Here is a 25069-nt window from a genome sequence, read left to right as displayed (position 1 = left end):
GTGGGGACACTGACAATGATTCACAGTGAGTGCTAATGTTAGGATTCACTACTGGTATATATAGGAACATTTATTAAGTCCAGTCGTCACAAAAAACAAGTCATGGTTCTATTTTTAGCTCAATGGAAAGCAAAGCAGATGGCCACTGCTCCCCGGAACGCCCCGGCACCGTCTCCAGGGAACAAGCTCCACCCATGCCCATAACCAGCCAACGGGAGAAGAGAGCAGCCAGACCTCCAAAGAAGAAGTTCCAGAAGGCGGGGCTTTACTCTGACGTGTACAAGACTGAAGAGTGAGTGCTTCCTGAAATGCTTGAAAATAACTCTGAGATTCATGTGTTGTTTAAGGTTCAAGCTCACCATATACTCATTGGGTGGCTTAAAACTTCTCTTTACATGTTACTGTTTCTCCTCACCCTGTAGTCCACGGAGTCAGCTTCTGCAGCTAAAGAAAGAGAAGCTAGAATACATACCTGGGGAACATGAGTATGGATTGTTTCCAGCTCCCATACATGTTGGTGAGTCTCAAACACTTTTTACACTGCACTTTTAAAACTTGTGTCCCTTTTCGCAGATGTTGAATAAACTTTGCTGACTAAGACCCAGAATGTTTCAGACTTGTGGGGCTTCTGAGGTTACTCATCAAAAGTGTCTACATAACTCAGTAAACCTGTTTCTAGGAACATAACACTTCTTTTGCAGTTACCACTGGTCTGTACTGTATTTTCAGCCATTATAAGTGGAAGAAAAAAGGAAATCAAACTCCTCATTTACATACAGTATGTGAATATAACTGTGATGTATGTATGCTGTCAGTGATTACTTCCCTTCTTCACTAATGTTTTCAACTTTTATTTTCTCTCTCCAAATCTCCCCTGCTGTTGCTTTTTCAGGGAAGTACCTGAGACAGAAGCGTATTGATTTCCAGTTGCCTTACGACATCTTATGGCTGTGGAAACACGATCAGGTGATCAATCACATCGAGCGCTAATTGCCTTTAGGGTTTTTCCCATGGTCAGAGTGAAAGTCTGATGAATAGTTTCAAAATTTACAGCCCCAGTAGTGGCCCACATAAGTATTTTCTTTCTGTTATTAAACTCCTTTGTGGTCGTTCTTCTGTTTTTGTGTTTCAGCTTTACAAGAGGCCTGATGTCCCCCTTTATAAAAAGATCAGATCAAGTGAGTATCTGGCTTTGTTCCAACAACCCTGCCAAAACACACAACTTTTGTTACTACTTCTCTGTTAAAGTATGAGACACGGTGGTATTTGCTTCATCGGTTGCCTTGGTTGCTTTGACTGTTGTTGTCTGTGCTATTTTGTTATGCGTTGTTAGCAAAACAGGAATTAAAAATACTTACTACTTCATTAGACTGCCAGTAACTTTAAATGTTAAACCGCAAACCCCTGTTTGATTCACAGATGTGTATGTGGATGTGAAGCCTCTCTCTGGTTATGAAACAACTACGTGCAACTGTAGACCTCCTGAGAGCTTGACTGAAAAAGGCTGTCTGGATGATTGCCTGAATAGGTAAAGACACATCACAATCATTGTAAAAAATCAGTCCTACTCTGTTCCAAAAATCAAGACTCAGGTTTAGCCACGTGTTTTGTTTTGTTTTTTTTCAGGAATGTTTCTGGAAAGTTGTTTGTTTAGTTATGAAACAGATGTGAATAGAGGCTGAAGATGGTGTCAGGACAAAAGAATTCAACCTTTTCAACCTTTTTTTTTCCACCCAGGATGAGCTTTGCTGAGTGCTCTCCCAGCACCTGTCCATGTGGCGATCAGTGTGACAACCAGCACATCCAGAGACATGAGTGGGTGCAGTGTCTGGAGCGATTCCGTGCTGAGGGCAAGGGCTGGGGCATCCGCACCAAGGAATCTCTCCGCTCTGGACAGTTTATCATTGAGTACCTGGGAGAGGTGGTTAGCGAACAGGAGTTCAGGTGAGATGCCCTAAAAAGTGAGAGAAGATTTAACATCTTCTGCGTTAAGCATATTCACGTCCTCCGTTCAGGACTTATTTAGACATGGAAACTGTCAAAAACCTCTCTTTTAACCTTCCACCACTTCTTTCCTACCATGTTTCAGGAGCCGTATGATGGAGCAGTACTTTTCCCACAGTGGCCACTACTGTCTGAACCTGGATAGCGGCATGGTGATTGACAGCTACCGAATGGGCAATGAGGCACGCTTCATAAACCACAGCTGTGAACCCAACTGTGAGATGCAGAAGTGGTGGGTGTCATGGCAGCTTTAAACCAGTTCCCTAATAATGTCCTTGTGGCGCTTTTGGGCTCTTACCAAAACCCAGATTTGGCTAAGCCTGTTCAGGCGCAAGCATGAGCACTTGTTACTGACGGATAATTCAGTCAGACCTGGTACACACTGCAGTTGTTTGACTGTGATGACAAAGAAAGTATACTGCGTCCACTTGTGTGATGTAAATGGTAATGTTAACTTCCATTAGGAGTTCTGTAAGAGTAGGGTTTGCCATTTAAGTCAGGCACATCAGCAGTCCACAGAGAGAATTAAAGAGACAGACAGTGTTGAAAAAGTGAAGCTGTGAGAGTGGGAGAAGCTGATTGGAAAAAGTTCCAGCTTGATAATTCAGTATTTTGTTTTCTAAATGCTTCTGTCACTTAAGGTTAACGAACTGGAAAATAGACTAGCACATTACCTAAATAGTTTCACGTAATTTCCATCCGTTTGTGTGCCTGATGATTCGGGTGAAATGAGAAATTTCTTATTTTCTCTCTAAGAGGCATACTGACTGTAGTGAAGGTGGTCCAGAATGGGCCAGTAAGATAATCAGCGCAAAAATAATATTTTCGGTGCAGTGTGATCCAAATGGAGACAAGGCCATCCAAGCCACAAAAAGTTCTGCTACACCTCTATTCTTGGCACAGAGAGTTACAGAATATTTAACCACAAGTTATAGTGAATCTTGTAGCTATAAGTGTGTGTGTACTTTAATTCATGAAAATGTTGTGTTTATGCTGGTGTTGGTTCTTTTATTATGGACATTTCTGAAGCTGTGTGGATTTATTAAAGCTATTCAGTTAAAGCACTTTAACCCAGGACACGGATAAATAGTCACAGCGAATGTTAGGAAATATTGTGTTGTCCTAGTTTGGGTATCTTACACAAGCTCTAAAAGGGACACGTGTAGCAGGTGCACTTCATTGTAAATGAGAAAGCTGTGCCTTGAAACCCCAACCTTATTAATGTGGTTGTGCGGTGGTAATCTGATGAGATCACCTCAGTCACACTTCGCCAGTGTTCAGAGACCTAAATGGCTTAAAGGCCTCGCACCATGCCAAAACAATTCACTGGTTTCCTGAGAGATTGTTCTCACAGCATGGCTAAATCCACTGCAATCGGAGACTTGGCTTATTAGGCCAGGCCTCTGTGTCTGACTTTACCAAGTAAAACCTACTTGTTTTTTTTCTTAAGTTGTGGTTCATTAGTGTTATGGTGAATTTGCACCACGTGTCGCCACAGTTTAACCCTCCGTGGATTTGATTGTGGACAGCTAACAACCTTGAGAGTGCCAACAATCAAACTGTACCCTCTGCCCTCCAGCAAAGACCAGCTCATAATCTAGGGCACTGGTCTGTGTATGTGTGCGAGTCCGTGTGTGTGTGTGTGTGTGTAATGTAGAGTGGCTGGGCTGAAATAAAAGACTCCACAAGGATGGAGGATTTTCAGCACAAAGCCTGACGAGTCATCCATCTTGTCACAGAAGAGAGATTACATGCAGCCGGGCCTTAGATACAGCTGTAGTGCTTGAAGACAATGCGCTGAACCAGCTTTTTACCCCTATAGAAGGAATAAATTATCAAGTGGCTGGCAAACAGAATAGTGTGCTTTATTCTTGGAAGAATGAGGAAAAGCTGGAGCACTGCTTCATTTGGAAAGGAGGAAAAAAGGGATTACAACGTGTTGAGCGGTAGCCAAATTGAGCAAATGAAAACCGGGACAGTCCCTGTTAAAAACTGTTCCAATTTTAGAATGCCTTAAATATCATTGTCTTTCGAACATCAATATTTAAATGTTAAGTTTGAAGTCAAGGCAGGAACTTGAAAACCTGACTTCATGGAGACTTACTTTTACGTAAGGCTACTATTATTAAAGGCTTTCCACTCTGTTTCAGATACAGGTAGTGTTTGACTTCTGATCCCCAGCTCAGGATCAAACCCATTGATAAACAGTTAGCAGTCTAAAATGGTAGTTTTCAAGCAAATGTTGTCATCTTGAATAATCACTGTCAAAATCCTTCACTGCCGTCCAGGAAGCTTGACCTGAAAATGACCCAGTTTTCCTATAATTTTGTTCTGAACTGAACTAACGTGAGTCCTTGTGCCTGTTACATAATAAGTTGAACCTGTTAGGAGGAACGATTTTGTGCTGCTTGGCAACATTTCCTATTTGTATGAATATATAATAATTAGCTTTTATTTTAAGTTTTATTATTTAACTATTCATCTTAAAAGGGACTAAGACACAGTAGCCTCCCGACAGGTCAAAACACACTTTGGTCAGGAGGAGGAATATCTTAAAATACCTTTCTAAATATTTGTCTCCTTTAACTTGTCCTATAAACAGTCATTAATTGAAGTTGTGTGTCACATAAAGTCAGCATTTACTCATTTCTCTCTTCTGTGACTCCTCTCTCTCCTAGGTCAGTGAATGGCGTGTACAGAATTGGTCTCTTTGCCCTCAAGGACATCAACAGTGGCACTGAGCTCACCTACGATTACAACTTCCATTCCTTCAACACAGAGGAGCAGGTGAAGCATCAACGACCACTTTGACCTCTTTGTGACATAACATTTTGTCCAGAGCTAGGGTCACAGCTTCTTTGATTTTCGCTTAACTAAAAATCTTGTTGCTTTTCTTTCTCTCTACTCTACAGCAAGTGTGCAAGTGTGGCTCAGAGAGCTGCCGTGGCATCATCGGAGGGAAAAGCCAGCGCATTAACGGGCTGCCTGGGAAGACAGGAGGGACTCGGCGGCTGGGTCGACTGAAGGAGAAGAGGAAGTCTAAACACCAGCTTAAGAAACGAGTGAGTGATGAATACATAAAAATACTCAACCATGAGAGGGAACACTTCAGAAAAGAGTCTTAAATGATATATTTTAAAATCTAGAGTGAAGAACTAGGGTTGATACCATAACGTTTTGCTTCAGATTTTCCTTTGAATAATAAATAAACCTTATTGTTATGTGTTGATGAAAGATTTGTCCAAGTCCAGCACTGTATCATATAATCTTAGGTGCAGTGTGTATGTAGGGCATGAATGTGTCTGTGTCTCAGAGGTACTCGGTAGTGGGCCACAAGGTATCTAAAAAAGTAACTCCTTAAAGGGTATATGTTGAAATGAGGGCTGAATCACATGAACTAAAATGTATATCATGGTATGTTTTGCGTATAGGCTTTCAGGGTTTAAGTATGACACTTTAGAAGAAGTTGTAAAAAGAAACAGGAGTACTATTTTAATTTTATAAGCGAAGAGGAGTTTCCCGCTAACATCTGTGCATGTGTCAATACAACTTCCTTTATTTTCAGGAGGAAGAGTCGAGTGACAGCAACAAGTTTTACCCTCATCTCATGAAACCCATGTCCAACAGAGAGAGGTAAAAACACACACAAGCAACACATAAGAGAAACTCTTTTTGTACACATGATCATGATCATGCTTAGTCTGTATTGCATTCCTTTCCTGTAAACCATGTACGAATCAACACACTGGAATCCCTTACTCCAATGGGATGGAACGGATTATAATGTTTATTTTTGTCCCACCCACATACATTGGCCAATACCACTTTGCATTTTTTGTTATCGAGCATTCCTTTCTCAACAGAATTTTATTCTATTGCTCATTTGACAAATGAATTAATTTACACACTGTACAAAACGCACATTTCGCCAATGGTAGAAAGTACAATTTCAAATTTCTGTGTCCCTAATCAGAAATTTTAAAGCAAACCATGACTGGTTGGTGAAATATTTCAGTAGCAAACATTTGCAAAGGATTTGGTCAAATATCTTAGTGCAAGTCAAATCAGATGCTCTTAATCTCAGAACTCCGTGGTGGTATTTCAAGATTTCAACTTCATGAAAAGAGCTTCCATCAGAGAGCAAACTACATTTGGACATATCAAGTGTTAGGTGTGAGTTGATGTTGGCACATGCAGACACAAGCTGTCTTCACACTCTCGTCCTCCCCCCCTCAATCACCAGAAACTTTGTGTTGAAGCACCGGGTGTTTCTCTTGAGGAACTGGGAGAAGATGAGGGAGAAACAGGAGCTGCTGAAGAGAGAGGGTGAGAGAGAGAGGGATGCCAGCAGCCTGTCTATGTATACACGCTGGGGAGGAGTCATCCGTGACGACGGCAACATCAAGTCAGGTGAGTGTGCAAGTTTTAAAGGTGTGAAGAGGATGTGATAGCAATTTGAGAACGCAAGAAAACTTGGGAAGTTGTGAAAAAAAGTTCAGTGATAGATGATTCTGCAGAGTCTGCTGAGCATGTAACTGAAATCTTCATGATCTGAAATGGAATACTATTGTAAAACCTTGACGTAATGTTCATCCCTGGTTTCCAGATGTGTTCCTGACGCAGTTCTCGGCCCTGCAGACATCAGCGGTCGGTTCGTACACGGAGACTCGCCGCTGCTGAGGAAAACACAGAAGTCACGCGCACTGCTCGTCTTGCACACATCTTCAAGGAGATTTGTGATATGATCACCAGCTACAAAGGTTAGTTTCTTTGTACCTACACTGGTGCATGTACAGAGAACCAGAGAATTTCACAGCTATGTCTGTTTTTTCTTATGCTCTATGAGAAGTTACATTTGTTTCATGTCCTTAACCATTGCTGGCTCAAATCACAACCAGGTGCCACCCAAGGAAAGTAGATTGTTTGGTTTTATTCCTAATGTAATGGAAAGACAAGACAGTTGCATATAGTTAATCATACATGCATATAGTTAAACTGTAAATACTGTAATTCTGATGTAAAAAAAACAAAACTATCATCAGACAAAAAAATACATCATTTGATTTTACAAATCGGAGTGATCAGTTTTGGTACTGTGCCAAATCTGGACAGGTCATTCATTCAGACTCTGCACTCACATTCATTATCCCTACCACAAATACTCAGAATGTAAAGTTGAATATTAGTTGTGAATGTAAGCATTTTGATATGTTTGGTACTTTGGTACCGAGAGTTTGAACCTTTTAGCAAGAGTCTTGGCAAAATGCCTAAAATGGAAAATGTAGTTTTGTTGTGTTGGAAACAGCCAACCAGTAATTCAGTTATTGCTGGTTTTTATCACAGTAGTGCAGCATATTAATTTGTTTATATGACCCATATGTGTTTAGTTGTTGGTTAGCTTCTTGCTCTAAACAGTTACTGGTGCTAAACCTGTACCCTGCCTGTCTAGCTGTTAAATATCCTCATTATTATGACCTTTAGGCTTAAAACACATCTGTCAATGCCTCTGTGCTAATATCTAATATTCAGTGAATGATAAGGCTCTATAATTGAAAAATGATGACATGAGTGTTATTCTTTTTGCCTTACCTCAGATTCAGCTGGTCAGACACTTGCTGCTCCGCTGGTGAACCTTCCGTCACGAAAGAGGTAAGAGTGCAAACCCGCATGTCAACTGGTTCATTCATAATGTTTCACTGTTTTCCAGACAGCACAGTTACTTGTTGTTATCTGGTCTATCAGTGTACAGCACCCACATAGTGTAACACTTTATCTCCCGCCATGCGTTTGAGCCGTGACAGCCTGTGCTTTGATTCTTGTCCAGTATTGATAGTAACCACTTTGTGTCAAAACAATAACAGCTCATTATTTTTGTGTCTTTTTCCTGCGTGGATGGCAGTTTGATTTCCACCAGGCTGCTCCTAGTGTCTGCAGACTCATGGGCTGTTTTTTGTGTGTGTGTTTGAACAGGAACAGCCAGTACTATGAGAAGGTATCTGACCCTCTGGACCTGAGCACCATCGAGAAGCAGATCCTCACCGGCCACTACAAGACCGTTGAAGCGTTTGACACAGACATGCTCAAAGTGTTCCGCAATGCCGAGGTAGGCAGGTGTTTCAACCATTATTGATCCCCTGCTATTTACAATGAGAACTGCCGAATAAGCGTTTAAATGTATTCATACATAATTTAATAGCTCCATCAGTTAAGCAGCACATGTTGCTGGCAGACAAACAGTATTTCAGAGAAGTTTTATTTTTCCTTTCAGCTACTTTGTTCTCTCATTTGCTGCTGCTTGCACACTCGCTCTTTCTCTTTTGTTAACATTAATAAACACCAACGACACATGCCCACCCGTCGCCCTTACATCAACTCTAGCTGCGCCCCGTGCTTCACTGTTCTGTGAAGTGACACGTTGTAGTTGTAGTTGTGCATCTCAAGCGTTGCCTTGATAGTTCCTGAACCATAAGAAAGTACTTCCTCCAGAACAAGGATGCACCTCGAGCTATTGCACAGGAACAAAATTTAGTCCCCGGTTCCCTGGATGTTTGTACCAGCATCATTATATTATTCATCCATCATTTGAAAAATATTTTATTGGCAAACTTGATGCTCAATCAGTGTTATAGATCCCTCTATGTATTTATGCCAACAGTCAATACAGACTAGTTTGATGATTGCATGAAGGCTATGGCTGCTGCAGAACCCAGTTTTCATCATCCCTAACTCCTGAGCATGATCCCAGATTCTTAAAGGCCAGTCAATATCAAAAAGCCTCATCAAAATGATAATTTAAGCTGTTACTGTGCAGCTCCGACACATTTTCCCTCCCACTCAGTCATTGCTTTCCTCTCTTCTCTCGCGCACAAAAACCTCCCAAATGGGATATAACTGCACGACTCCTGATCCTCTGAGCACACGTTGCAGGTCCTTTTGATTTACATCTGTATAGCGTAGCAGTTTAAACAAGTGCCACTTGAAACCTCTCAGAGGAGCTTACTCTTCCAGTCAGAGAAGTTTGAAGTGGACGTCTAAATTAGATTCACCCCGTGGTCCTGAGGCCCTTTTTGGCAGACTGAAAAAAGCGTGAGGGGAATGCGGTTTATTGTTAAACTGAGAGCTGCAGGGTGTTGCCTCGTTGGTAAAGTTTTGGCAGCTGCAAAGGTAGCTTTGAATGCATCTCTCTGTATCAGTGACCTTTCTTCTGCAGCAAATTGCCTGTAGCTGTGCTGGCAGAGAACCTTTAAGTCTTGTCTGAGTGATTGAACAATGAGGGTGTAATTCTGGGGTCAAATGTGCATTTTCCTGCCTTAAACATGATTTATGTCATCTCTTTATGCTGTTTGTGAGGTCTTGTTGTCCTTGTGCCTTTTTTTTTTTTTTTTTTTTGGAAAACAAATAAAGCAGCTGCGTTTTACGACTTGTCTCGTTCTCCCACTAGAAATATTACGGCAGGAAGTCATCAGTAGGCAGAGATGTGTGTCGGTTGCGAAAAGCCTACTACAGCGCTCGACACGAAGCCGCTGTCCAGATTGATGAGATCGTGGGCGAGACCGCCAGCGAGGCCGACAGCTCGGATTCTCTGGAGCGGGACCATGGTCACCACCACCATGGAGGAGGAGGGCCGGGGTCCCATGACAAGGACGATGACGTCATCCGTTGCATCTGTGGAATGTACAAGGACGAAGGCCTGATGATCCAGTGTGAGAAGTGCATGGTAAGAGACACATCCAACTGAAAAAAGCTGGAGAAAAATCTATATTTTTACTTGCATTTTCATTTCTTTTTGTCTTACTATGTGATAGGTTACACCTGTTTTAGAGTGCATTTCTCCTGAGACTAACTAAGGAGTGCTTTGTCAAGGAGATTTTCCAAAGGAGAGTGTGCAGTCAGTCCTCTCTGTGCATTTCTGCTATTTTTAGACAAAGAAAACAAAGATGGTTACAAATATTGATGGAGCAACAACAGTTGTGAATCACCAGCTCTGAAGATAGTGATATAAATGTGTTTGACCTTGTTAGTGTGTCACATCACTCGTGAGTGAGTCACAGTCAGTAATAGCTGGGGAGTAATGAAGTCAACTACCCATTTTTTGCATTCATGTGATTCTGTAATTTTTCCTATTCCTAGGTGTGGCAGCACTTTGATTGTATGCGGCTGGAGACAGAGGTGGAGCACTACCTGTGTGAGCAGTGTGACCCTCGGCCTATAGATAGGGTACGTCTATTCCAGCGGAAAACAGCCATGGATATTGAACTTAATGTTTCCTGTTTCTAGACTAAACTGTCACCAACTTCTTCTTATCTCATTTATATGTATGTGTTGTTGTCACTACAGGAAGTTCCCATGATACCCCAGCCCAGCTACGCCCAAGCTGGCTCTGTCTACTACATCTGCCTCCTTAGAGATGACCTGCTGCTACATCAAGGTATGGAAACTAGCAGTCGTGAGCTCACAAAAGATTGGAAAGGCTTGGTCTCTCTACTTTTAGAGAGCCCTTAAAAATCTTGTCTTTGCTGACCTCCAGTGGTGTAACGTCTCATCTTGCTGCATTGGTGAACAGATATACCCCAGAACAATGTGAAATCACCGTTGATGTGGTTGTAGGCCCTCTGACCACACCCAGCATCTCTAACAGGTGTGGTAAGAGGACCTACAACCACATCAACAGTGATTTCAAATGAAATGAAACAGGCCTGAAACTTCCATTCCAGAGAGGCCAGAAACAGTGATTTTCAGACAGGGGTCTTAAAGCTGTTCTTATTATTTCAGTGACCAGACTTTTTTAGCCACTCATTGTTATCATGTCACTTAAACCTAAAGTTTTCATGAAAAAGTAATAGTCCGTTAAGTCCGTTGGGTGCTAAAGTGAATGTGAAGCGCTGTGTGATCCAGTCACCTTAAAACATTGTGAAGTGTTACTGAACTGAGATGTTACACTCTGTCTGTCAGGTGACTTAAGCAGTCAGTTTCTTATGACATTTACTGCTGTAGACAAGTAACCTGTCTGTGTGTGTGTGTGTTGCGTGCAGGTGACTGTGTGTATCTGATGAGAGACAGCAGACGCACACCTGAGGGCCAGCCTGTCAGACAGTCTTACCGTCTCCTGTCTCACATCAACCGAGACAAACTCGACATCTTCCGAATCGAGAAACTCTGGAAGAACGAGAAGTAAGTTCAACAGGATGTTGTACTAAAGATATCTGGTAGTGAGAGAAGTTTTAAGTAGAGCTGTAATTGTTTGTGATAAGTGTTTATTATGCTGTGTCACAGTGTGTAATATGGTCTCTGCGTTGTCCACTCTAAAAGGGGCGAGAGGTTTGCCTTTGGCCACCACTACTTCCGTCCTCATGAGACGCATCATTCACCATCGCGACGGTTTTACCAGAACGAGTTGTTCCGCATGCCGCTGTACGAGATCATCCCCCTGGAGGCGGTGGTGGGAACCTGCTGTGTCCTCGATCTCTACACATACTGCAAGGGTGAGAGAAAACACATCCATATATGCATACGCAATACACTGGCATTTGCTCTTCAGATATTTTAAATAACAGAAATTGCAGCAGCTCTTGGCTAACACAAAATGCTCGTCTTCATACAGGACGGCCGAAGGGTGTGAAGGAGCAGGATGTGTACATCTGTGATTACCGCTTGGACAAGTCGGCTCACCTGTTCTACAAGATCCACCGTAACCGCTACCCAGTCTGCACCAAGCCATATGCCTTCAACCATTTCCCCAAGCGGCTCACGCCCAAAAGAGACTTCTCGGTGAGAGCGATGTGGGGGAGGGGGAGGGGTCCTGATTTCTTAACACAGAGAGATATTTTAAGAGTGGAGGCGGGTATTACAGCCCTGAGTGCCTTATCTTGCTCACAGTGTTGAGGCTGCCTGCAGTAGCAGTCACAGGTGAGGGTGGGGCTAACAAGAAACAACAGGGAAAAACCGCACTGGATTATTGTTACAGATCCAAACCACGTAGTAACAGCCTGCAGGGAACCACATCTAAAAACCTGTCTCTGATGTTAACATGTTGACAACATATTTGTTTGGTAAATCATGCTCAGTATACATTGTGACGTTAACGAATTTGAAGACAGATGATAGCATCCCATCTTTAACTAAATGCTCACTTCTCTGTAATTTCTAAACTGTGTTCACTGATGTTATTGTTCATTTACCTTACTATCTGCTGGCAGTACTAACACAAAAAATGATTTGATGTCTGATTTTGATGTTCTTTGCAGCCTCATTATGTTCCTGACAACTACAAGAGGAACGGGGGCCGCTCGGCCTGGAAGAGCGAACGACCCAAAGGAGCTGGAGGCTGCGAGGACGACGGCTCTTCCTGTGACCGGGGTGACGACTTCCCACCCGAGGCAGAGGATGGGAGAGGAGTGGAGGACGACATGGATATGGCTCCGGAGGATCCCGAGCTTCTCTCAGCGAAGCCCAGGAGAGCAGAGAGGGAAGGAGAGGGAGACGAGGATGAAGATGAGGAGGAGGAGGAAGAGGAAGGGCAGGAGGCTGAGGAGCGCAAAGAGCTGGAAGAGGGCTCTACAGAGAGGATAGGAGAGATGCTCGAACTCCCGTCCTCTTCGGCGTCCTCGCCGCTACACCACCCGGCGCTAGGCAGGAGGGAGGCCCAGAGGGAACGGCTCAACAAAATCCTGCTGGATCTGCTGCACAGAACTCCCAGCAAGAATGGTGAGGGACCGGGAACAAAGCAGGGGGGTAGGTCCACAGATAAATAAGGGTTTTAAGTTTCAGATCACTTATTGTAACACATAATTTTATACATGTTTGATAATACATTTTATACACCTTTTGTGAATGGGTAAGGTTGAAAGTAGTGCAGGAAACTCAAGTCCATTAAAAAGAGCAGTGGGTAAAGAGGAAGTAAAATCAGCAGCTCAGATTTCACTGTCATTCATATTTATGTTACACTCCTTTCAGCCTTCATCTAACAGATGGGAACCTCAGTTTTATATCTGCTGTTTTGTCCAAGTCCCTTCCTCCCATGCAGTGTTTCAGTCTGTTGTTTACCAGAAAGTATCTTAATCTAGATCAGCTTTTAACACCAGATCTGTGACTAAACTCAGTGTTCAGAGGATAAATCCAGTGATTTGCTGTTTTAAAGAACAAAATCAACAATCAATTGATCCTAGTAACAAGTGTTAAATGTGTAGCTAAAGCCTGATACAGCTTTTTCAAAAGACAACACTGAGTCCACACTGCTGCTTTCCTTCATTACAATTATAACACAGGCACCATTTGTTTTGAGGTAATCCCATACACACCACCCTGCTTTCAAAAACTAGAGAACCAGATTGTTTTAATCCACCAGTGAAAATAGTCCCTAGCAAATGGATTGTTTACTACAGTGCCCAGCTGTTTTCATGTTGAGCAGGAGCAGGTGGGCCCTTGTGCCACGTGGACCAAAACAGTTGCTTTTGGTCTTTACGTGTTTTTTGTAGGTATTATCAAAGATTTGAAATCTCACCAGCCTAATCATTGAAACACAACATCTGCAGCTGCTTCACAGTAAAATTCCTCCAAGGGCACCACCATGCCATGTCGTCCTGAAGTGCTGAGGAAGTGTTTGCTGACAAAGCATGGCAAAGGAGCAGATTAAGAAATAATTTGGCTTTTTTTGGTGGATAAAAAGTTGGGATGGGAACTATTCAAAAACTTAGAATGACATTGAGTCCAGTCTTACAAAGAATAGAAAGAATAGAATGAAATTTGCTGACCAGCCTGCCCAAAATGTCACCTGAACACAGTTAAATGTCTGATAGGTAGTTTCAGATGGTTAAAACATTGTTGGACACAGTTTCCCAGTTTGTCTGACAGACATTTTGAGCACTTTGAAGCTTAAAGTAGCAGTAACAGAAGAGAGAGCATTGCCTACCTTTACCTTTGCTGTTTCTTTGATATAACACCTTGTGTGTGTCAGCTGTTTCTCTCCAAGCTCCTAATTCCCACTCTCTCTCCCTCTGTGATCTTCCAACAGCCATAGATGTCACTTATCTCTTGGAAGGAGGGCGCGGGGCGGCGGCTACGGCGGCGGACACTTGGCTTCGGTGATTTCGTGGGGAGGAAATAGCGTTGTTTCGTGCCTGTCAAGCACACCGCCTTTCACTTTGTGAGCAAGGGGCAGAGAATGGAGAGAAAGCAAGAGGGGAAATGAGCATTGTTGGTTATCTGACCATTAAGAACCACAATGCATCCCTGGGGGCCTCTTCCAGCTTACCTCTTCCAAGACTGTCATCTCAACTTTGAGAGCGTGGAGGGGGTTTGGAAGCGCTGACTCCATGGCAATTTCAGCTTTTCAAGAGTTCTCAAGGAGCAAGAAGAGAGAGCTGACCCAGACTTCTTGCTTATTGAAGTAGTATGATGCAAAACCTGTTTTTAAAAAAAGAAAGTGAACATAGGAGAAATAACCCATGCACTTAAATGCATTGAACATTACAGACATGGGTAGATGAATTCCACTAGCAAGCATCAGAAATGAAACAAGTGGTACTGAATAGGGATGGATAGAGGGAGGGATGGTTTAATCCTTTCAGTAAGAGGGGATGTGAATGCTGGAGAATTGTTTCCCCTTAGTGGGACCTAGCTGCAATGACAAAATGTAACAGATGGGAGAAGATCAGCGCCTGAACTGTGTTGGGGATTGGGGGTGGGGGGGGGTGGAGAAATAGAAATGTAAGTTGAGCGGTGTGCTCAGATGCTGCTGCTCATGAGAAAGAGAACAAGGGTGGTGAACTGCACTTTTGGTACCATGGATATTGTGAAGCTCTGTGTAATGTATCTATAATGAAAACACACTAACACTCTCACAGTATTGAATGATGCAGTCTGAAAAAAGAAGAAAAAAAAAGAAAAAAGCGAGTTAAAAAGTCTATTATCTTTTCCCTGTTATACTGTAGTAACTCATTTAGGAGCAGAGGAGGCCGGGGGTGTGTTTGTTTTTAGAGTAACGGGAGGGAGGGGGGAGACTGAGTGTGCGCTTTCGTCAGTCAAAGTGTCTTGTTGAGGTTTTAATTTTTTTTTTATTTTTTTATTTTTTCCCCTTGTGAGGCAGTCAGCTTCGCCCCTCTTTTTTGAAGTAACATGATTCACCAGCTTAACTAAAATCAGGCGTACGGGGAGGACACCGGCTCTAACTGTAACGCCTTACACAGCCGTGCTCTCCGACTGCCTTTGCGTGCGAGTGTGTGCGTGCGTACACACTTACTGTGTGTCTGTACTCTGCCAGATTTCTTGAAGATATACCTTTTTAAAAAAAAAAAGAAAAAAAATTAAGGGCTCGATGGCAATTAACAGTTTTAAGAAAACTATGGAAAACAATACTTAACATGAAATGTATCGTGATGGTCATATTTTCTTATATTCTGTGAGACGGGTGGGGTGGTGTATACTGTATAGTGGGAGGGGGACTTAGGAATTTTTTTTTTTTTTTTTTTTGTCTTTAGACTATGTTCCTGGTTGCCATGGAGAATGTTTTAAAGGAAATTGTGATATTTGATGAGATTTCTTTTTCTTTCCCCAAATGCCTCTGCTAAAAAGGGACAGCCTGCAATGTCCCAGTGCGGTAAACTGACAGAGACGTGACGAGAATGAGACACTGATGGAGGGAGAGAGGGAACGGGAAGCTGTACAGTGCCAAGTTATGTAAATATATACACTTTACATTGAGGAGTGTCTCCAAAAGCAATATCTTGAAAATGGATTTTGTTTATTATTGTACTGTACAGGACTCAGCCCTAAATGTATTATGATTATTATAATAATGATAATATTTCTTCCGTTTGTATTACTATAATGAAGACACTTAAGCTCGGAGGAAAATGATTTTTTTAATGTCCAGAAAATCTCACCGTAATTGTCCTGATGACATAAAAAAAACTTAAGCTGAGTTTTTGTTGCCTATAAATGAAATTCATCTATGTACTGCATGAGCGAGAAGAATGTCAAACGGACACAGAAGGCATTGGGACATGACAGTGACTCAGCAACGACACCTTTGTCACTGAATATTGTTAATAATATTACTTTTGAGGAGAAATGTACTCCTTGTTTTTTGCTGCAAAGTGTTGAACACTAAAAAAACAAACCAACATAAAAATGTTATGATATTTTTAAAAGGGTGACAGAAACAAAAGTAAAGCTGTCAGCTCAATATCATGTTATTATTTTTGTTTTTCTTTCAAATAGGAAAATGGTTCCGTTTTGTGATAGCAGTCATTGTATGATGCTTGTACTTGTATTTGTGTGTTTTTGTGTGATTCGTTTAGTTCTTTTTAGACAATCACAAAATAAGATGCAAGCATTGTAAATGGCAGACTGGCGGACATTTTGTGATGTGTACAGTTTGTCAAAAAAAACTTCTTCCACTCGTTAAAAGTTTGTAATTATGATTCTTAAGTCATGAAAAATGCTGTTGGTTTTTACTTTTTGTTTTATATTTGTTTTTTTGTTTGTTTGTTTTTTTAATAAAAAGCACTACATTATTGTGAATACACTCCATGTTGTTGTTCTTTGACTACTCCTAAGACAGCTGACAAAAAATACAAAAAGATAAAGGAAGATGTCCAACTTGTGTGTTAGCTCTCAGCTAGAAAAGTTTATTCATATCTGCAAATTAATTTGCATTATGGCATGTACGCTTTACAAGTTCTTTGAAATGTTTACGACATGAAACTGGTTTGACCAAGGACAGTGGACACTAGAGTAAAATATTAAGGAATGGAAAGTCTTTGCTTATGTGATATAGAGACAAAAACTATTCCCAAAGGGTAGCCTGATAATTAGACTGAAGAATCATACAGTTTTCAACTCAGCTACTACCTGAAGAAGGCTAATGTATCGTAGCATTACTAGTGTAATGTTCCTATAATGAATATCTCTGCATTTGCAGCACAGATGCCTTTTAAACCTCTTACAATTTATTGATAAATGATCATTTATGACTGAGTCTTTCTAATAGTGGAAAATACTAGATGAAAGGAAAGTGAAGTTACATTCCTCTCTTTCCATATTGCAGCTGCTCTGTGTACTTAACTGAAAGTTCAGGGCTGCATTATGTGAAATGAAAATTTGGTCTTTTGTGATGAAGGATTAAACCTGCCCCCTCCACAATCATTCAGCTCTCTTGGCTGCTCCTTCTCCAGTTTGACTATGGAAAATTACAGCCATTTTGTCTTAGATGCATTTTCAAACAATACAGGAACACTAGCTTGTTCATATTCACATTCATTAGAGTCAATGGGCAATGTAAATTCAAAATAACACTTTAAGGGAGCCATATAACATCCTCAAGATGGCAGCGTGCAAGTACGCAGCGGTGCGATTACTCGTGTTTGACTGCAGCATTTTTCTGCTTCTACAGGAGAGAGGAGTCAAACCAAACTTCACTGTAGGCACTACAATGACAATAAAGCCTGTGTCCTTATGTCCAAATTCATAATAGCTGCTCTTGGTGGTGTCCCTGAAGGTCAAAGCACAGCAACATGTTGGCGTACTAGCTTGAGCTAACCAGTCAGATCATCATCAATTATTTTTTTGAGCCACATCATGCCAAAATATTAGGCAAAATTATTTGAATTAAGCTGTCATTATAGTTGCAGTACTCAGCAAAGTGAGGTTGTGCCTGGATGTGGAAGTAGTAAACATAGCTTTACAGTGCAGGCACTAAAATTTACAATGAAAGGAACATTTAACAACAGACTGAAAAGGACAATTTTGTCTCACTTTTTCACCTCTTACACACAGACAGGTGTTTTTTTTTTTACCTGCCAAACCTGCAGTCTTCATCAGAGGTGTCGCTGAGACTTCCCCTCAGATGATTTATATGGATATGATCGTCCTACCTGTTACCACATTAATCAGCTGACAGGAAGCTTCAACAACATTTCTGATGAAGACTGAAAATGAAATGATCTCTCATCAAAAATCAACGATTAGAGAAAAAGTCCAAAACCTGTCTTCTTTCCTCTCCCATTAATCATCTCATGATCCCTCAGATTTATCTTTTCATGCAGGACTTTTAATTTGTAATAGTGTGTTTGTTGCTATATTAGTGGTCTACTTTTACTAAAGTGAATTGAATACTTTTTCTACCACAGCTGAAAACTTACTATGTAAGCCCAATTTAAAGTTTACATACATTATTTGTTTTCAGAACCACATCAGATTTATCCAACTCTAAGATAAACGGCTCATGACTACACGTATTAATGCAATTCATTTACCTGTGCAGCATGGAGATCCAGCAAGGCCTCTGCAGTATCGTGTCTTTGTTGCTCATTTCTGGATTTCATCCTCTCCTCTCGTAGGCATGACGCATCCAACATGGGTTTACCTCTCAGGTAACTGTAGGACCCCAGTCTACAGACACCATGTTGTTGTTTAAAGCAGTAGGGCAGCCTAAAGAGAAAGAGAAACTACAATTAAATGCCTGTAGCAGTAAGGTTGTATTGCACTCACAATATTACAAGTTTTGAACTTCTATATGTTCATAGTGGCCTGAGTGCCTCACTGATCTGAGCTTATACACATGAAATCAAGTTCTAAAAAACATTATTTCTTATAGTCAAAATAATCCAGAAATTATCAGATGACACATGGTATTCTGTTAATTACAGAGTACTTTGGGTCAAAGTTACCCAGGACATTTGTTTTGAAACCATTTTTTTTAATCCTGGTTGTCAAAGCGAATCACCTGTGACATGTGAAATTTCTGGAGTGACATGGTGGCCCAAAAAATTGTCCGACCAGACTCATCACTTATTTCTTGGTCTGGATTATATTCCGTGTCGTTTTCAGCTTCTAACACTTCCTCTTCAAATCCATCCTCACTGTCAGTTTCCTGGCCTCTCCCCTCCTCATCAGTGTGGTGATCATCAAATATGTAATTAAGAGCCTCACAGTATATCGACCTGCCATGGTGCGGCCACACAATGAACTGTGAGCAGAGCCTCAAAAAGTATTATATATCTAAGCTACAGGAAAAGTTCAGTGTTATTGAAATAGTGTTGCAATTTTCTGTGAGAACTGTCAAAACAGGCGTTTTTCCCGAGGGAGCGACACTCTACTGGGCAAAGGTTCCCGCAGTGGTTGTGTCTGTCTGTCTGTCTGTCTGTCTGTCTCTCTGTGTGTGTGTGTGTGTGTGTGTGTGTGTGTTCATCTGACAAATGAGGATGTACCTGTGCTCAGTTTTTACTCTAATTGTTGTCTTCCTCCATTCATTTCTAATGAACGGAACATTAAGAGTGTACAAAAGTTGAATAAAACTCACAAAATTGTATGCATATACAATACAATTTATTTTGTGTGTTCAAATACTCTTTGTGGACAAAGTCATGGAATCTTAGGTCAATCTGAACAAATTAACTACATTTTTAATAAAAACTTTTAAATCGGTCAAATTTGACCGGAACACAACATGAGGGTTAAAGCAGGTACAATATATATATATATCACAGTATCCCACAATTTAAAATGATTCTAAATAATCCCGTTTAAACTCAAATAATTCAAATAAACTTAAATTTAACTTATGTAATTAAGTATCAGGAATCTATATAAATTCACTGACCACAATGGCCATGGAAGTTATTTAAAAATAATGCAATTATCTTCTCCCTGAAACATTAATTTAAAATAAAGTAATAAACAACAGCTCAAACTGGCTGAAAGTTGCACCTGTCGTCAGCCAGCGTTAGTTATCGTATGGTTGTTCGGTTACAGGGGTACCAACTCCAACACGAGTTACAAGAGAGCCAAAGGAAACACTTAGCTACATAAACGTAACTACATAAAGTACGTTACGTTAGTACGTACCTTACTGGTCACTGCATGCACGCACGAGCATTGTCCGATATTATTCCGCTTGAAAAACATTTTTGCCTGCGTTTTTCAGTCAACTTCTTGCATTTTCTTTCACAACAACTTTTGGTATTCGACAAACTTCTCGTGGTTTCTTGGTCAAGCTGCATTTCCCTGTCGTCTCACGCAAACAAACTTTTGACTTGGGATCTGTCCAATCACAAACAAGAAGTGTCCCACGTGATCTGTAATGTTTCTGTTGTGTGAAATTCGTGTTTTGTGAGTTGTTTTTGTGCTTTCTGAAATGTTGTCGAGGTTCTTTATATATTTATTTACTTATTTATTTCTTTTGTGTTTGTTTTAAGAAATGTCGTTGTCATGTTTTGTGGCTATCTACCGTGTCATCAACTTGCCTCACCGATTTGGAACCTGTCAACTGTATACTCGCGATATTTCAGAACTTGAATACTGATAAATACTGTTACTTTAAATGTTAATATTCCGCCTCAACATTGCAGTCTTATCAAGTCCATATTAAATACTTAGCTACTTATAATAAGTCATCTTCTAGCCTAATTTTACCGAAGACAAGAGAGAGTACATTTTAAATTTTATCAAATCTCGCGTTGATCTCGTAGTTTGGACTCGCAGTTGCCATAGTAACGCCAATGACGCCCAGTGGTTCACTCTGGCGAGCAGCACAGTGGTGTTAGCAGCTGACTCATCTGTAAACTTACATTTGGGGCACAACAATGTCTAGAAAGAGACAGGATAAAAGACAAAACAGAGAAGGCGAATGCTGAGGATGAGAAACACGCAGGTTAGATAATCGGTTTTTCATCAGTATGTTTATCTACGGTTGTTAATGCGGCCTCCTATAGTGTTAGCGCGTAGCTAGTTGCCATTAATGAGTCGACTTGACAACTGAAATTAATTAATTTCTTAACTATATGATGTAGGCTGTTGATGATGGAGTCAGTTTTCATGCATTTACACCTAGCAGTCTTAAATGCCAACGAGACACTGAAGCATTCACACATTCATTTGCTTTACTTTTATAATTATCATAGTGGATTTTATAGATCTTAGTAAATGTCTGGGATGAAATACCATCCTCACTCACTAGCTAGTGATTAATAAGAGGATAAATTATCAACAGGTGTAAACTCTGGCCTCTGTTGTTTTTAGGACAGACTCCACGTGAAACACTGCCCGTGCAGACCTTTGGTAAGTAACATCATCAGGCTGTTTTGGTGACAGTTAAGAGTTGGGTGGTTAATGTTCTAAATCCACTGTCCCACAGATGAATATCAGTGCTCAGGAAACGTGGAGATTGACTTCCCTGGGCTTTGTGCTCTCCTGGACATAAAGGATGTCCCAGCTGTCAGCACCAAGCAACCAGCCTCCTCCACCACTGAAACTGAAGGAGGGGACACGGGTAAATAACAGCTCCTCCTGATTTGAACAGCTTTGCCTGAGAAGAAATGAAAGAATTAGGAACATTCAAGACACTGCAAATATAATTTATGTATTGCACTGTATAGATCATTATATCAGAAGTCTGAATGTACAATATTTGTCCTTTTTATACTTTCAGCTTCAGTTCACTTATAATCAGTTTAATTGTACCTTCAGAGGACAGCCAGTCTCAGACAGACGCAGCATCTTCCTGGTCTAAGCCGTGCCTCCAAGTGGAGCTGGAGAATGAAGACCCCCTCGGGGCCAAGAGCATAAAGGTTTCTGGTGAGAAATGTTCATAACCATATTTCACTCTGGTTTGACATTTGGATTTTTCACTTTATACAGTCTCTAAGTTTCTGAACAGTCCACAACCAACAGTGAGCTCCTATATTTAATGTCATAATCAAGTTTTTCTTGAATATACACAGGATGGAAGGTAAGTGAGCAGATTGCCAGAGTGCTACAGAAGATGCTTCCCTCCTTGAGCCAGCTACAGAGGCTTCAGTAAGTAATGAGCTGCTGCAGAGAGGTGTGCTCCAGTTACATGGAACAGGGTTACAGCTGTCACTGTTTTGTTCTTGTTTGTTTGTGTAATCACTGTGTTGTGTTGCAGGTTTTGGCAGGCAGGGCTGTCAGATCGAATGGTAATCTCCCTCATGAACACAATATCGCTGTGCTCCAACCTCAGGTGAGTGGGTTCTATTGTCACTCACACTGGGAGTCTTTGTTTTGTAGCTTCCCGAATCACAGTGGGTATAAATGAATTTGGGAGGAAGAATGGGAAACTAAAATTGGGAGAAAATAGGAAGAGAGAACATCACAATGAGTTGAACATTATCAGTCACTCAGAGTTGCTGATTCATCTCCTCTTCTTTATTAGGGTTGTGGCATTAGAAGGCAATCCTCTTCCAGAGCAGAGCTACCACCATCTTCTCTCTGAAGAGAGCATGTGAGTCACCAAGCAGCTACACGTTTCACGTAGTGGCTCAGAACTGATGTAGCATTCACACACAAACAGAAACACAAACATGTCCGATTAATTGTGTGTGTTTCTTTGGGTCAAGCATCGCTCACTTGTCCCTGCGAAATAACCGGATAGGAGATGAGAGCGCTCGTCTGATCGGGTCTGCCCTCTCAACGACCAGATCCTCTAACAAGAGCCTCTTGTCGCTCAACCTGGCATTCAATTCTATTGGTGACGCAGGTGCTGCTCATATCGCACAGGTATAACCCAGAAATGATACCATTTTCCCCCCAGTGTGTTCCCCTTATGTCCGCTGACATGTTGTCTTCATCCTGTTTCGCCTTTCAGGGCCTGCGCTTGAATTGTGCTTTGCTCTTCCTCTCGCTGTCCAACAATCAGATTGGAGACCCGGGAGCTGCTCAACTGGCTGCGGTATCCATTTACATGAATGACTTTAACCTGAGAGATAATGCATTTAAATCAGCAGTTAAGTTGTTTTAAATTATATTCTGCTCATCGCATTATATTGTGTAATTTAATAAGCATCCGCTGCTCTACACTTTTTCAGATACTTGGCGACTTTGCTCTAACTCATGAGGAAGTTGTGGAGAGGAGGAAGCTGCTTCTGGAAAGAACGCAGTCTGTATGTGTGGTAGTTTAGGTCTATAAATACTAAAATCTCCTGTTGAAAAAGTGAGGGCTTACTGACATTACTCACTTTGCAAAATTGTCCTCACTTCGGAGGTCTCAAACTGGTTCTTACAAGTCATCCCAATGAGAACTGTTCACAGTGAGATGTGCGGATTATCCAGAGTAACCAGGACAGCGTTACATAATACTGTTAAAATTTTCACTGTAATGAACTCCACAAAGGAAATTCCATTTACCTCCACTGTAGTAGGGAGTTGTCAGAAATCTTAGACCTATATCTTGAACTGTAACAGTAACAGCTATCTGTATGGCCAGATAATCACTAAGAGTGAGTGAGAAAATGTGATGCTTTTTACCTTAAACACACTTTGTAATTGTCTCTAATGCTTTCTGTCTGCAGTCATCTCTAAAAGTCGATTCAGATCAAACGTCTGCTGACCAACTTCCCTCAGCACCCAGCAGCACCTCGCTAAGCAGCAAAGGCACCTCCAAAAAAAAGGTCAACACTGCTGTAATTCCATTGTATTTGGCTGTGTTCTGTATACCCTGTACTATGGATTCTTGGTATCTGCTTAAATTACAGGAAACATCCAAAAAAGACGAGAAGCCAGCTGCCAACAGAGAGAATCCAAAGTCTAACAAGAAATGTAATAGCTCCTGTCACAGATAAGCACTTGTTCTATTATCGTCTGACAGCAGGGTGCTTTATCTTTTCATGGCTGTCTCTTTAAATCTCTCCTAGCCTCTGATGCAAAGACGTCTCAGAGTAAAGGTGGCAAGGCAGGGGGTAAAGAGAAACAACAAACTCCACAGGAGGTATCAGACATATGCTTTCTGAATCTGGACCACATGGATATAAACGTGCACAGTAAACAGCTTTTAATGTCAATTTTCTGCAGGATCAGTCGAGTATTGCCCTGACTGAGGTTAGTCTGCATTTTTATTTTGAGATAAAATTTTATCCTTAATGACTCTGATTCTGATTTAAACGCACAGTATGCCTCCATGCACTGGTCTCCTTCCCCACCAGCAGGAGGAGTCAGTGGAGATAGGGAACCCCCTGCTGGATCAGTCGCTGAGGCACAGGGACGGACAGATTTTTCTGCCTGGAAACACAACTCTCACTTCCCTCAACCTGGCAGGTCAGTAACTGCAGAGTGTTATACACCTCAGCTCAAAAGAAAAATTTTAAAATCCTAAAACAAGTCACATCAAGGTATTTCCAGCACAATTATGGTGAAGTTTTCAACTGTGATTAATGTGGAACATAAATTTTGTTGTGCGTGTTGTTGTTTTCCTCAGGATAAGGAAGGTTGTTTATATTACTTTACACAAGTTTTACTTTTTTACTGTCATTTGTTTAGAGAAATGTTAAAAGATGTTAAAATGGGAGACTTATGATTTACAGGTCATGTTAGGTTAATGAAATCATTACTTGTTCATGAAAATAAAGAAAATAAACAATGAAACTTTTTAAAGAGTTTTGAAGATTTGAATTAAATGGTTATGTTGTGTGTTTGTAAAGGAAATAGAATCACAGAGAAGTCACTGCCTCAGTTCCTGACGTTACTAGAGATGCAGAGTGAGGGAGGAGGCCTGCTGCGTCTCTGTCTGGAGGTGTGTCTCACCTGACTGTTGTGCCAGTGCTTCATTTTAAATTAACTACTTTTTCCTTTTATTTGTTGTCTATTGAAGTTAAATTTTAGGCCAGTATCATCTTTATTCAACTGCTATGGTTTAACTATTTCAGTTGTATTAGTCAAGATTTGTGTCAGTGGTTTATGATAAACATCAACTTTTGATGCAGTTTACAATTGTGGAGGAGTATAAATATAATTTGTATGATGATTTCAGATCTCTCTCTCTCTCTCTCCTCTCTCTCAGAGAAACTGCTTCCCACCAGAGTGTGAGTCCTATGTAAAGATAAAAGAACTGATAGAACTTAGAAATGTGCCAGAAAAAAACAGCTCTGAAGTGACACAAGAGGAGGGACGCGGGCATAGTGCTGAGAGGACTGACATCTAGAGGCTTATACTGTGTACTTTTAATTTGTTATATGATAATAAAAATACATATGCACATATATTTTGTCTTGAGAAGTTTTAACAGCAACAGTCTTGTGGTATGAAAGGGCAGTGGCCCTGTACACATTAAAAACCA

General features: G+C 41.1%; 2 protein-coding genes and 1 long non-coding RNA gene across 4 annotated transcripts in view; 2 read left to right on the top strand and 1 right to left on the bottom strand.

The window, feature by feature from the left end:
• The window catches only part of ash1l (ash1 (absent, small, or homeotic)-like (Drosophila)), a 30608-nt gene extending 14080 nt beyond the window's left edge, over window positions 1–16528 (top strand). Inside the window, 24 exon segments of the mRNA XM_051067537.1 lie at window positions 119–292; window positions 423–517; window positions 893–966; window positions 1133–1178; window positions 1420–1528; window positions 1738–1944; window positions 2090–2236; window positions 4683–4791; window positions 4917–5066; window positions 5570–5637; window positions 6248–6414; window positions 6611–6648; window positions 6650–6764; window positions 7599–7653; window positions 7975–8107; window positions 9446–9721; window positions 10135–10221; window positions 10342–10432; window positions 11037–11175; window positions 11314–11486; window positions 11606–11772; window positions 12249–12735; window positions 14015–14040; window positions 14042–16528. Of these exon segments, the coding sequence (XP_050923494.1) occupies window positions 119–292; window positions 423–517; window positions 893–966; window positions 1133–1178; window positions 1420–1528; window positions 1738–1944; window positions 2090–2236; window positions 4683–4791; window positions 4917–5066; window positions 5570–5637; window positions 6248–6414; window positions 6611–6648; window positions 6650–6764; window positions 7599–7653; window positions 7975–8107; window positions 9446–9721; window positions 10135–10221; window positions 10342–10432; window positions 11037–11175; window positions 11314–11486; window positions 11606–11772; window positions 12249–12735; window positions 14015–14040; window positions 14042–14107 (3199 nt within the window). The 3' untranslated portion in view covers window positions 14108–16528.
• Window positions 11339–14395, bottom strand: LOC108888852 (uncharacterized). Of its 2 annotated transcripts, none has more exons than XR_001961894.2 (4): window positions 14255–14395; window positions 13913–14142; window positions 11674–11810; window positions 11339–11478 (listed from the first exon to the last, which is right to left on the bottom strand). It is a non-coding gene; the product is annotated as an uncharacterized LOC108888852 (long non-coding RNA). The 2 variants fall into 2 exon arrangements; XR_001961892.2 differs by having other exon boundaries at window positions 13919–14142.
• A 4031-nt stretch (window positions 16529–20559) lies between the features above and the next one.
• On the top strand, window positions 20560–24994 carry lrrc71 (leucine rich repeat containing 71; the record flags this gene model as incomplete). The annotated part of the gene is made up of 17 exons (XM_018685011.2): window positions 20560–20653; window positions 21022–21060; window positions 21137–21271; window positions 21469–21576; window positions 21723–21798; window positions 21908–21982; window positions 22175–22243; window positions 22359–22518; window positions 22607–22690; window positions 22827–22901; window positions 23310–23408; window positions 23493–23556; window positions 23652–23725; window positions 23809–23835; window positions 23940–24051; window positions 24435–24526; window positions 24794–24994. Coding segments are annotated over 17 exons (1524 nt in total), but the record flags the coding sequence as incomplete, so codon positions are not given.
• Window positions 24995–25069: the final 75 nt, after the last annotated feature.

Source organism: Lates calcarifer, linkage group LG3 (genome assembly GCF_001640805.2).
Source record: "Lates calcarifer isolate ASB-BC8 linkage group LG3, TLL_Latcal_v3, whole genome shotgun sequence".
NCBI lineage: Eukaryota > Metazoa > Chordata > Actinopteri > Centropomidae > Lates > Lates calcarifer.
Note: the sequence above shows the minus strand (reverse complement) of the source record. Positions and strands in the feature narration are given on the sequence as shown.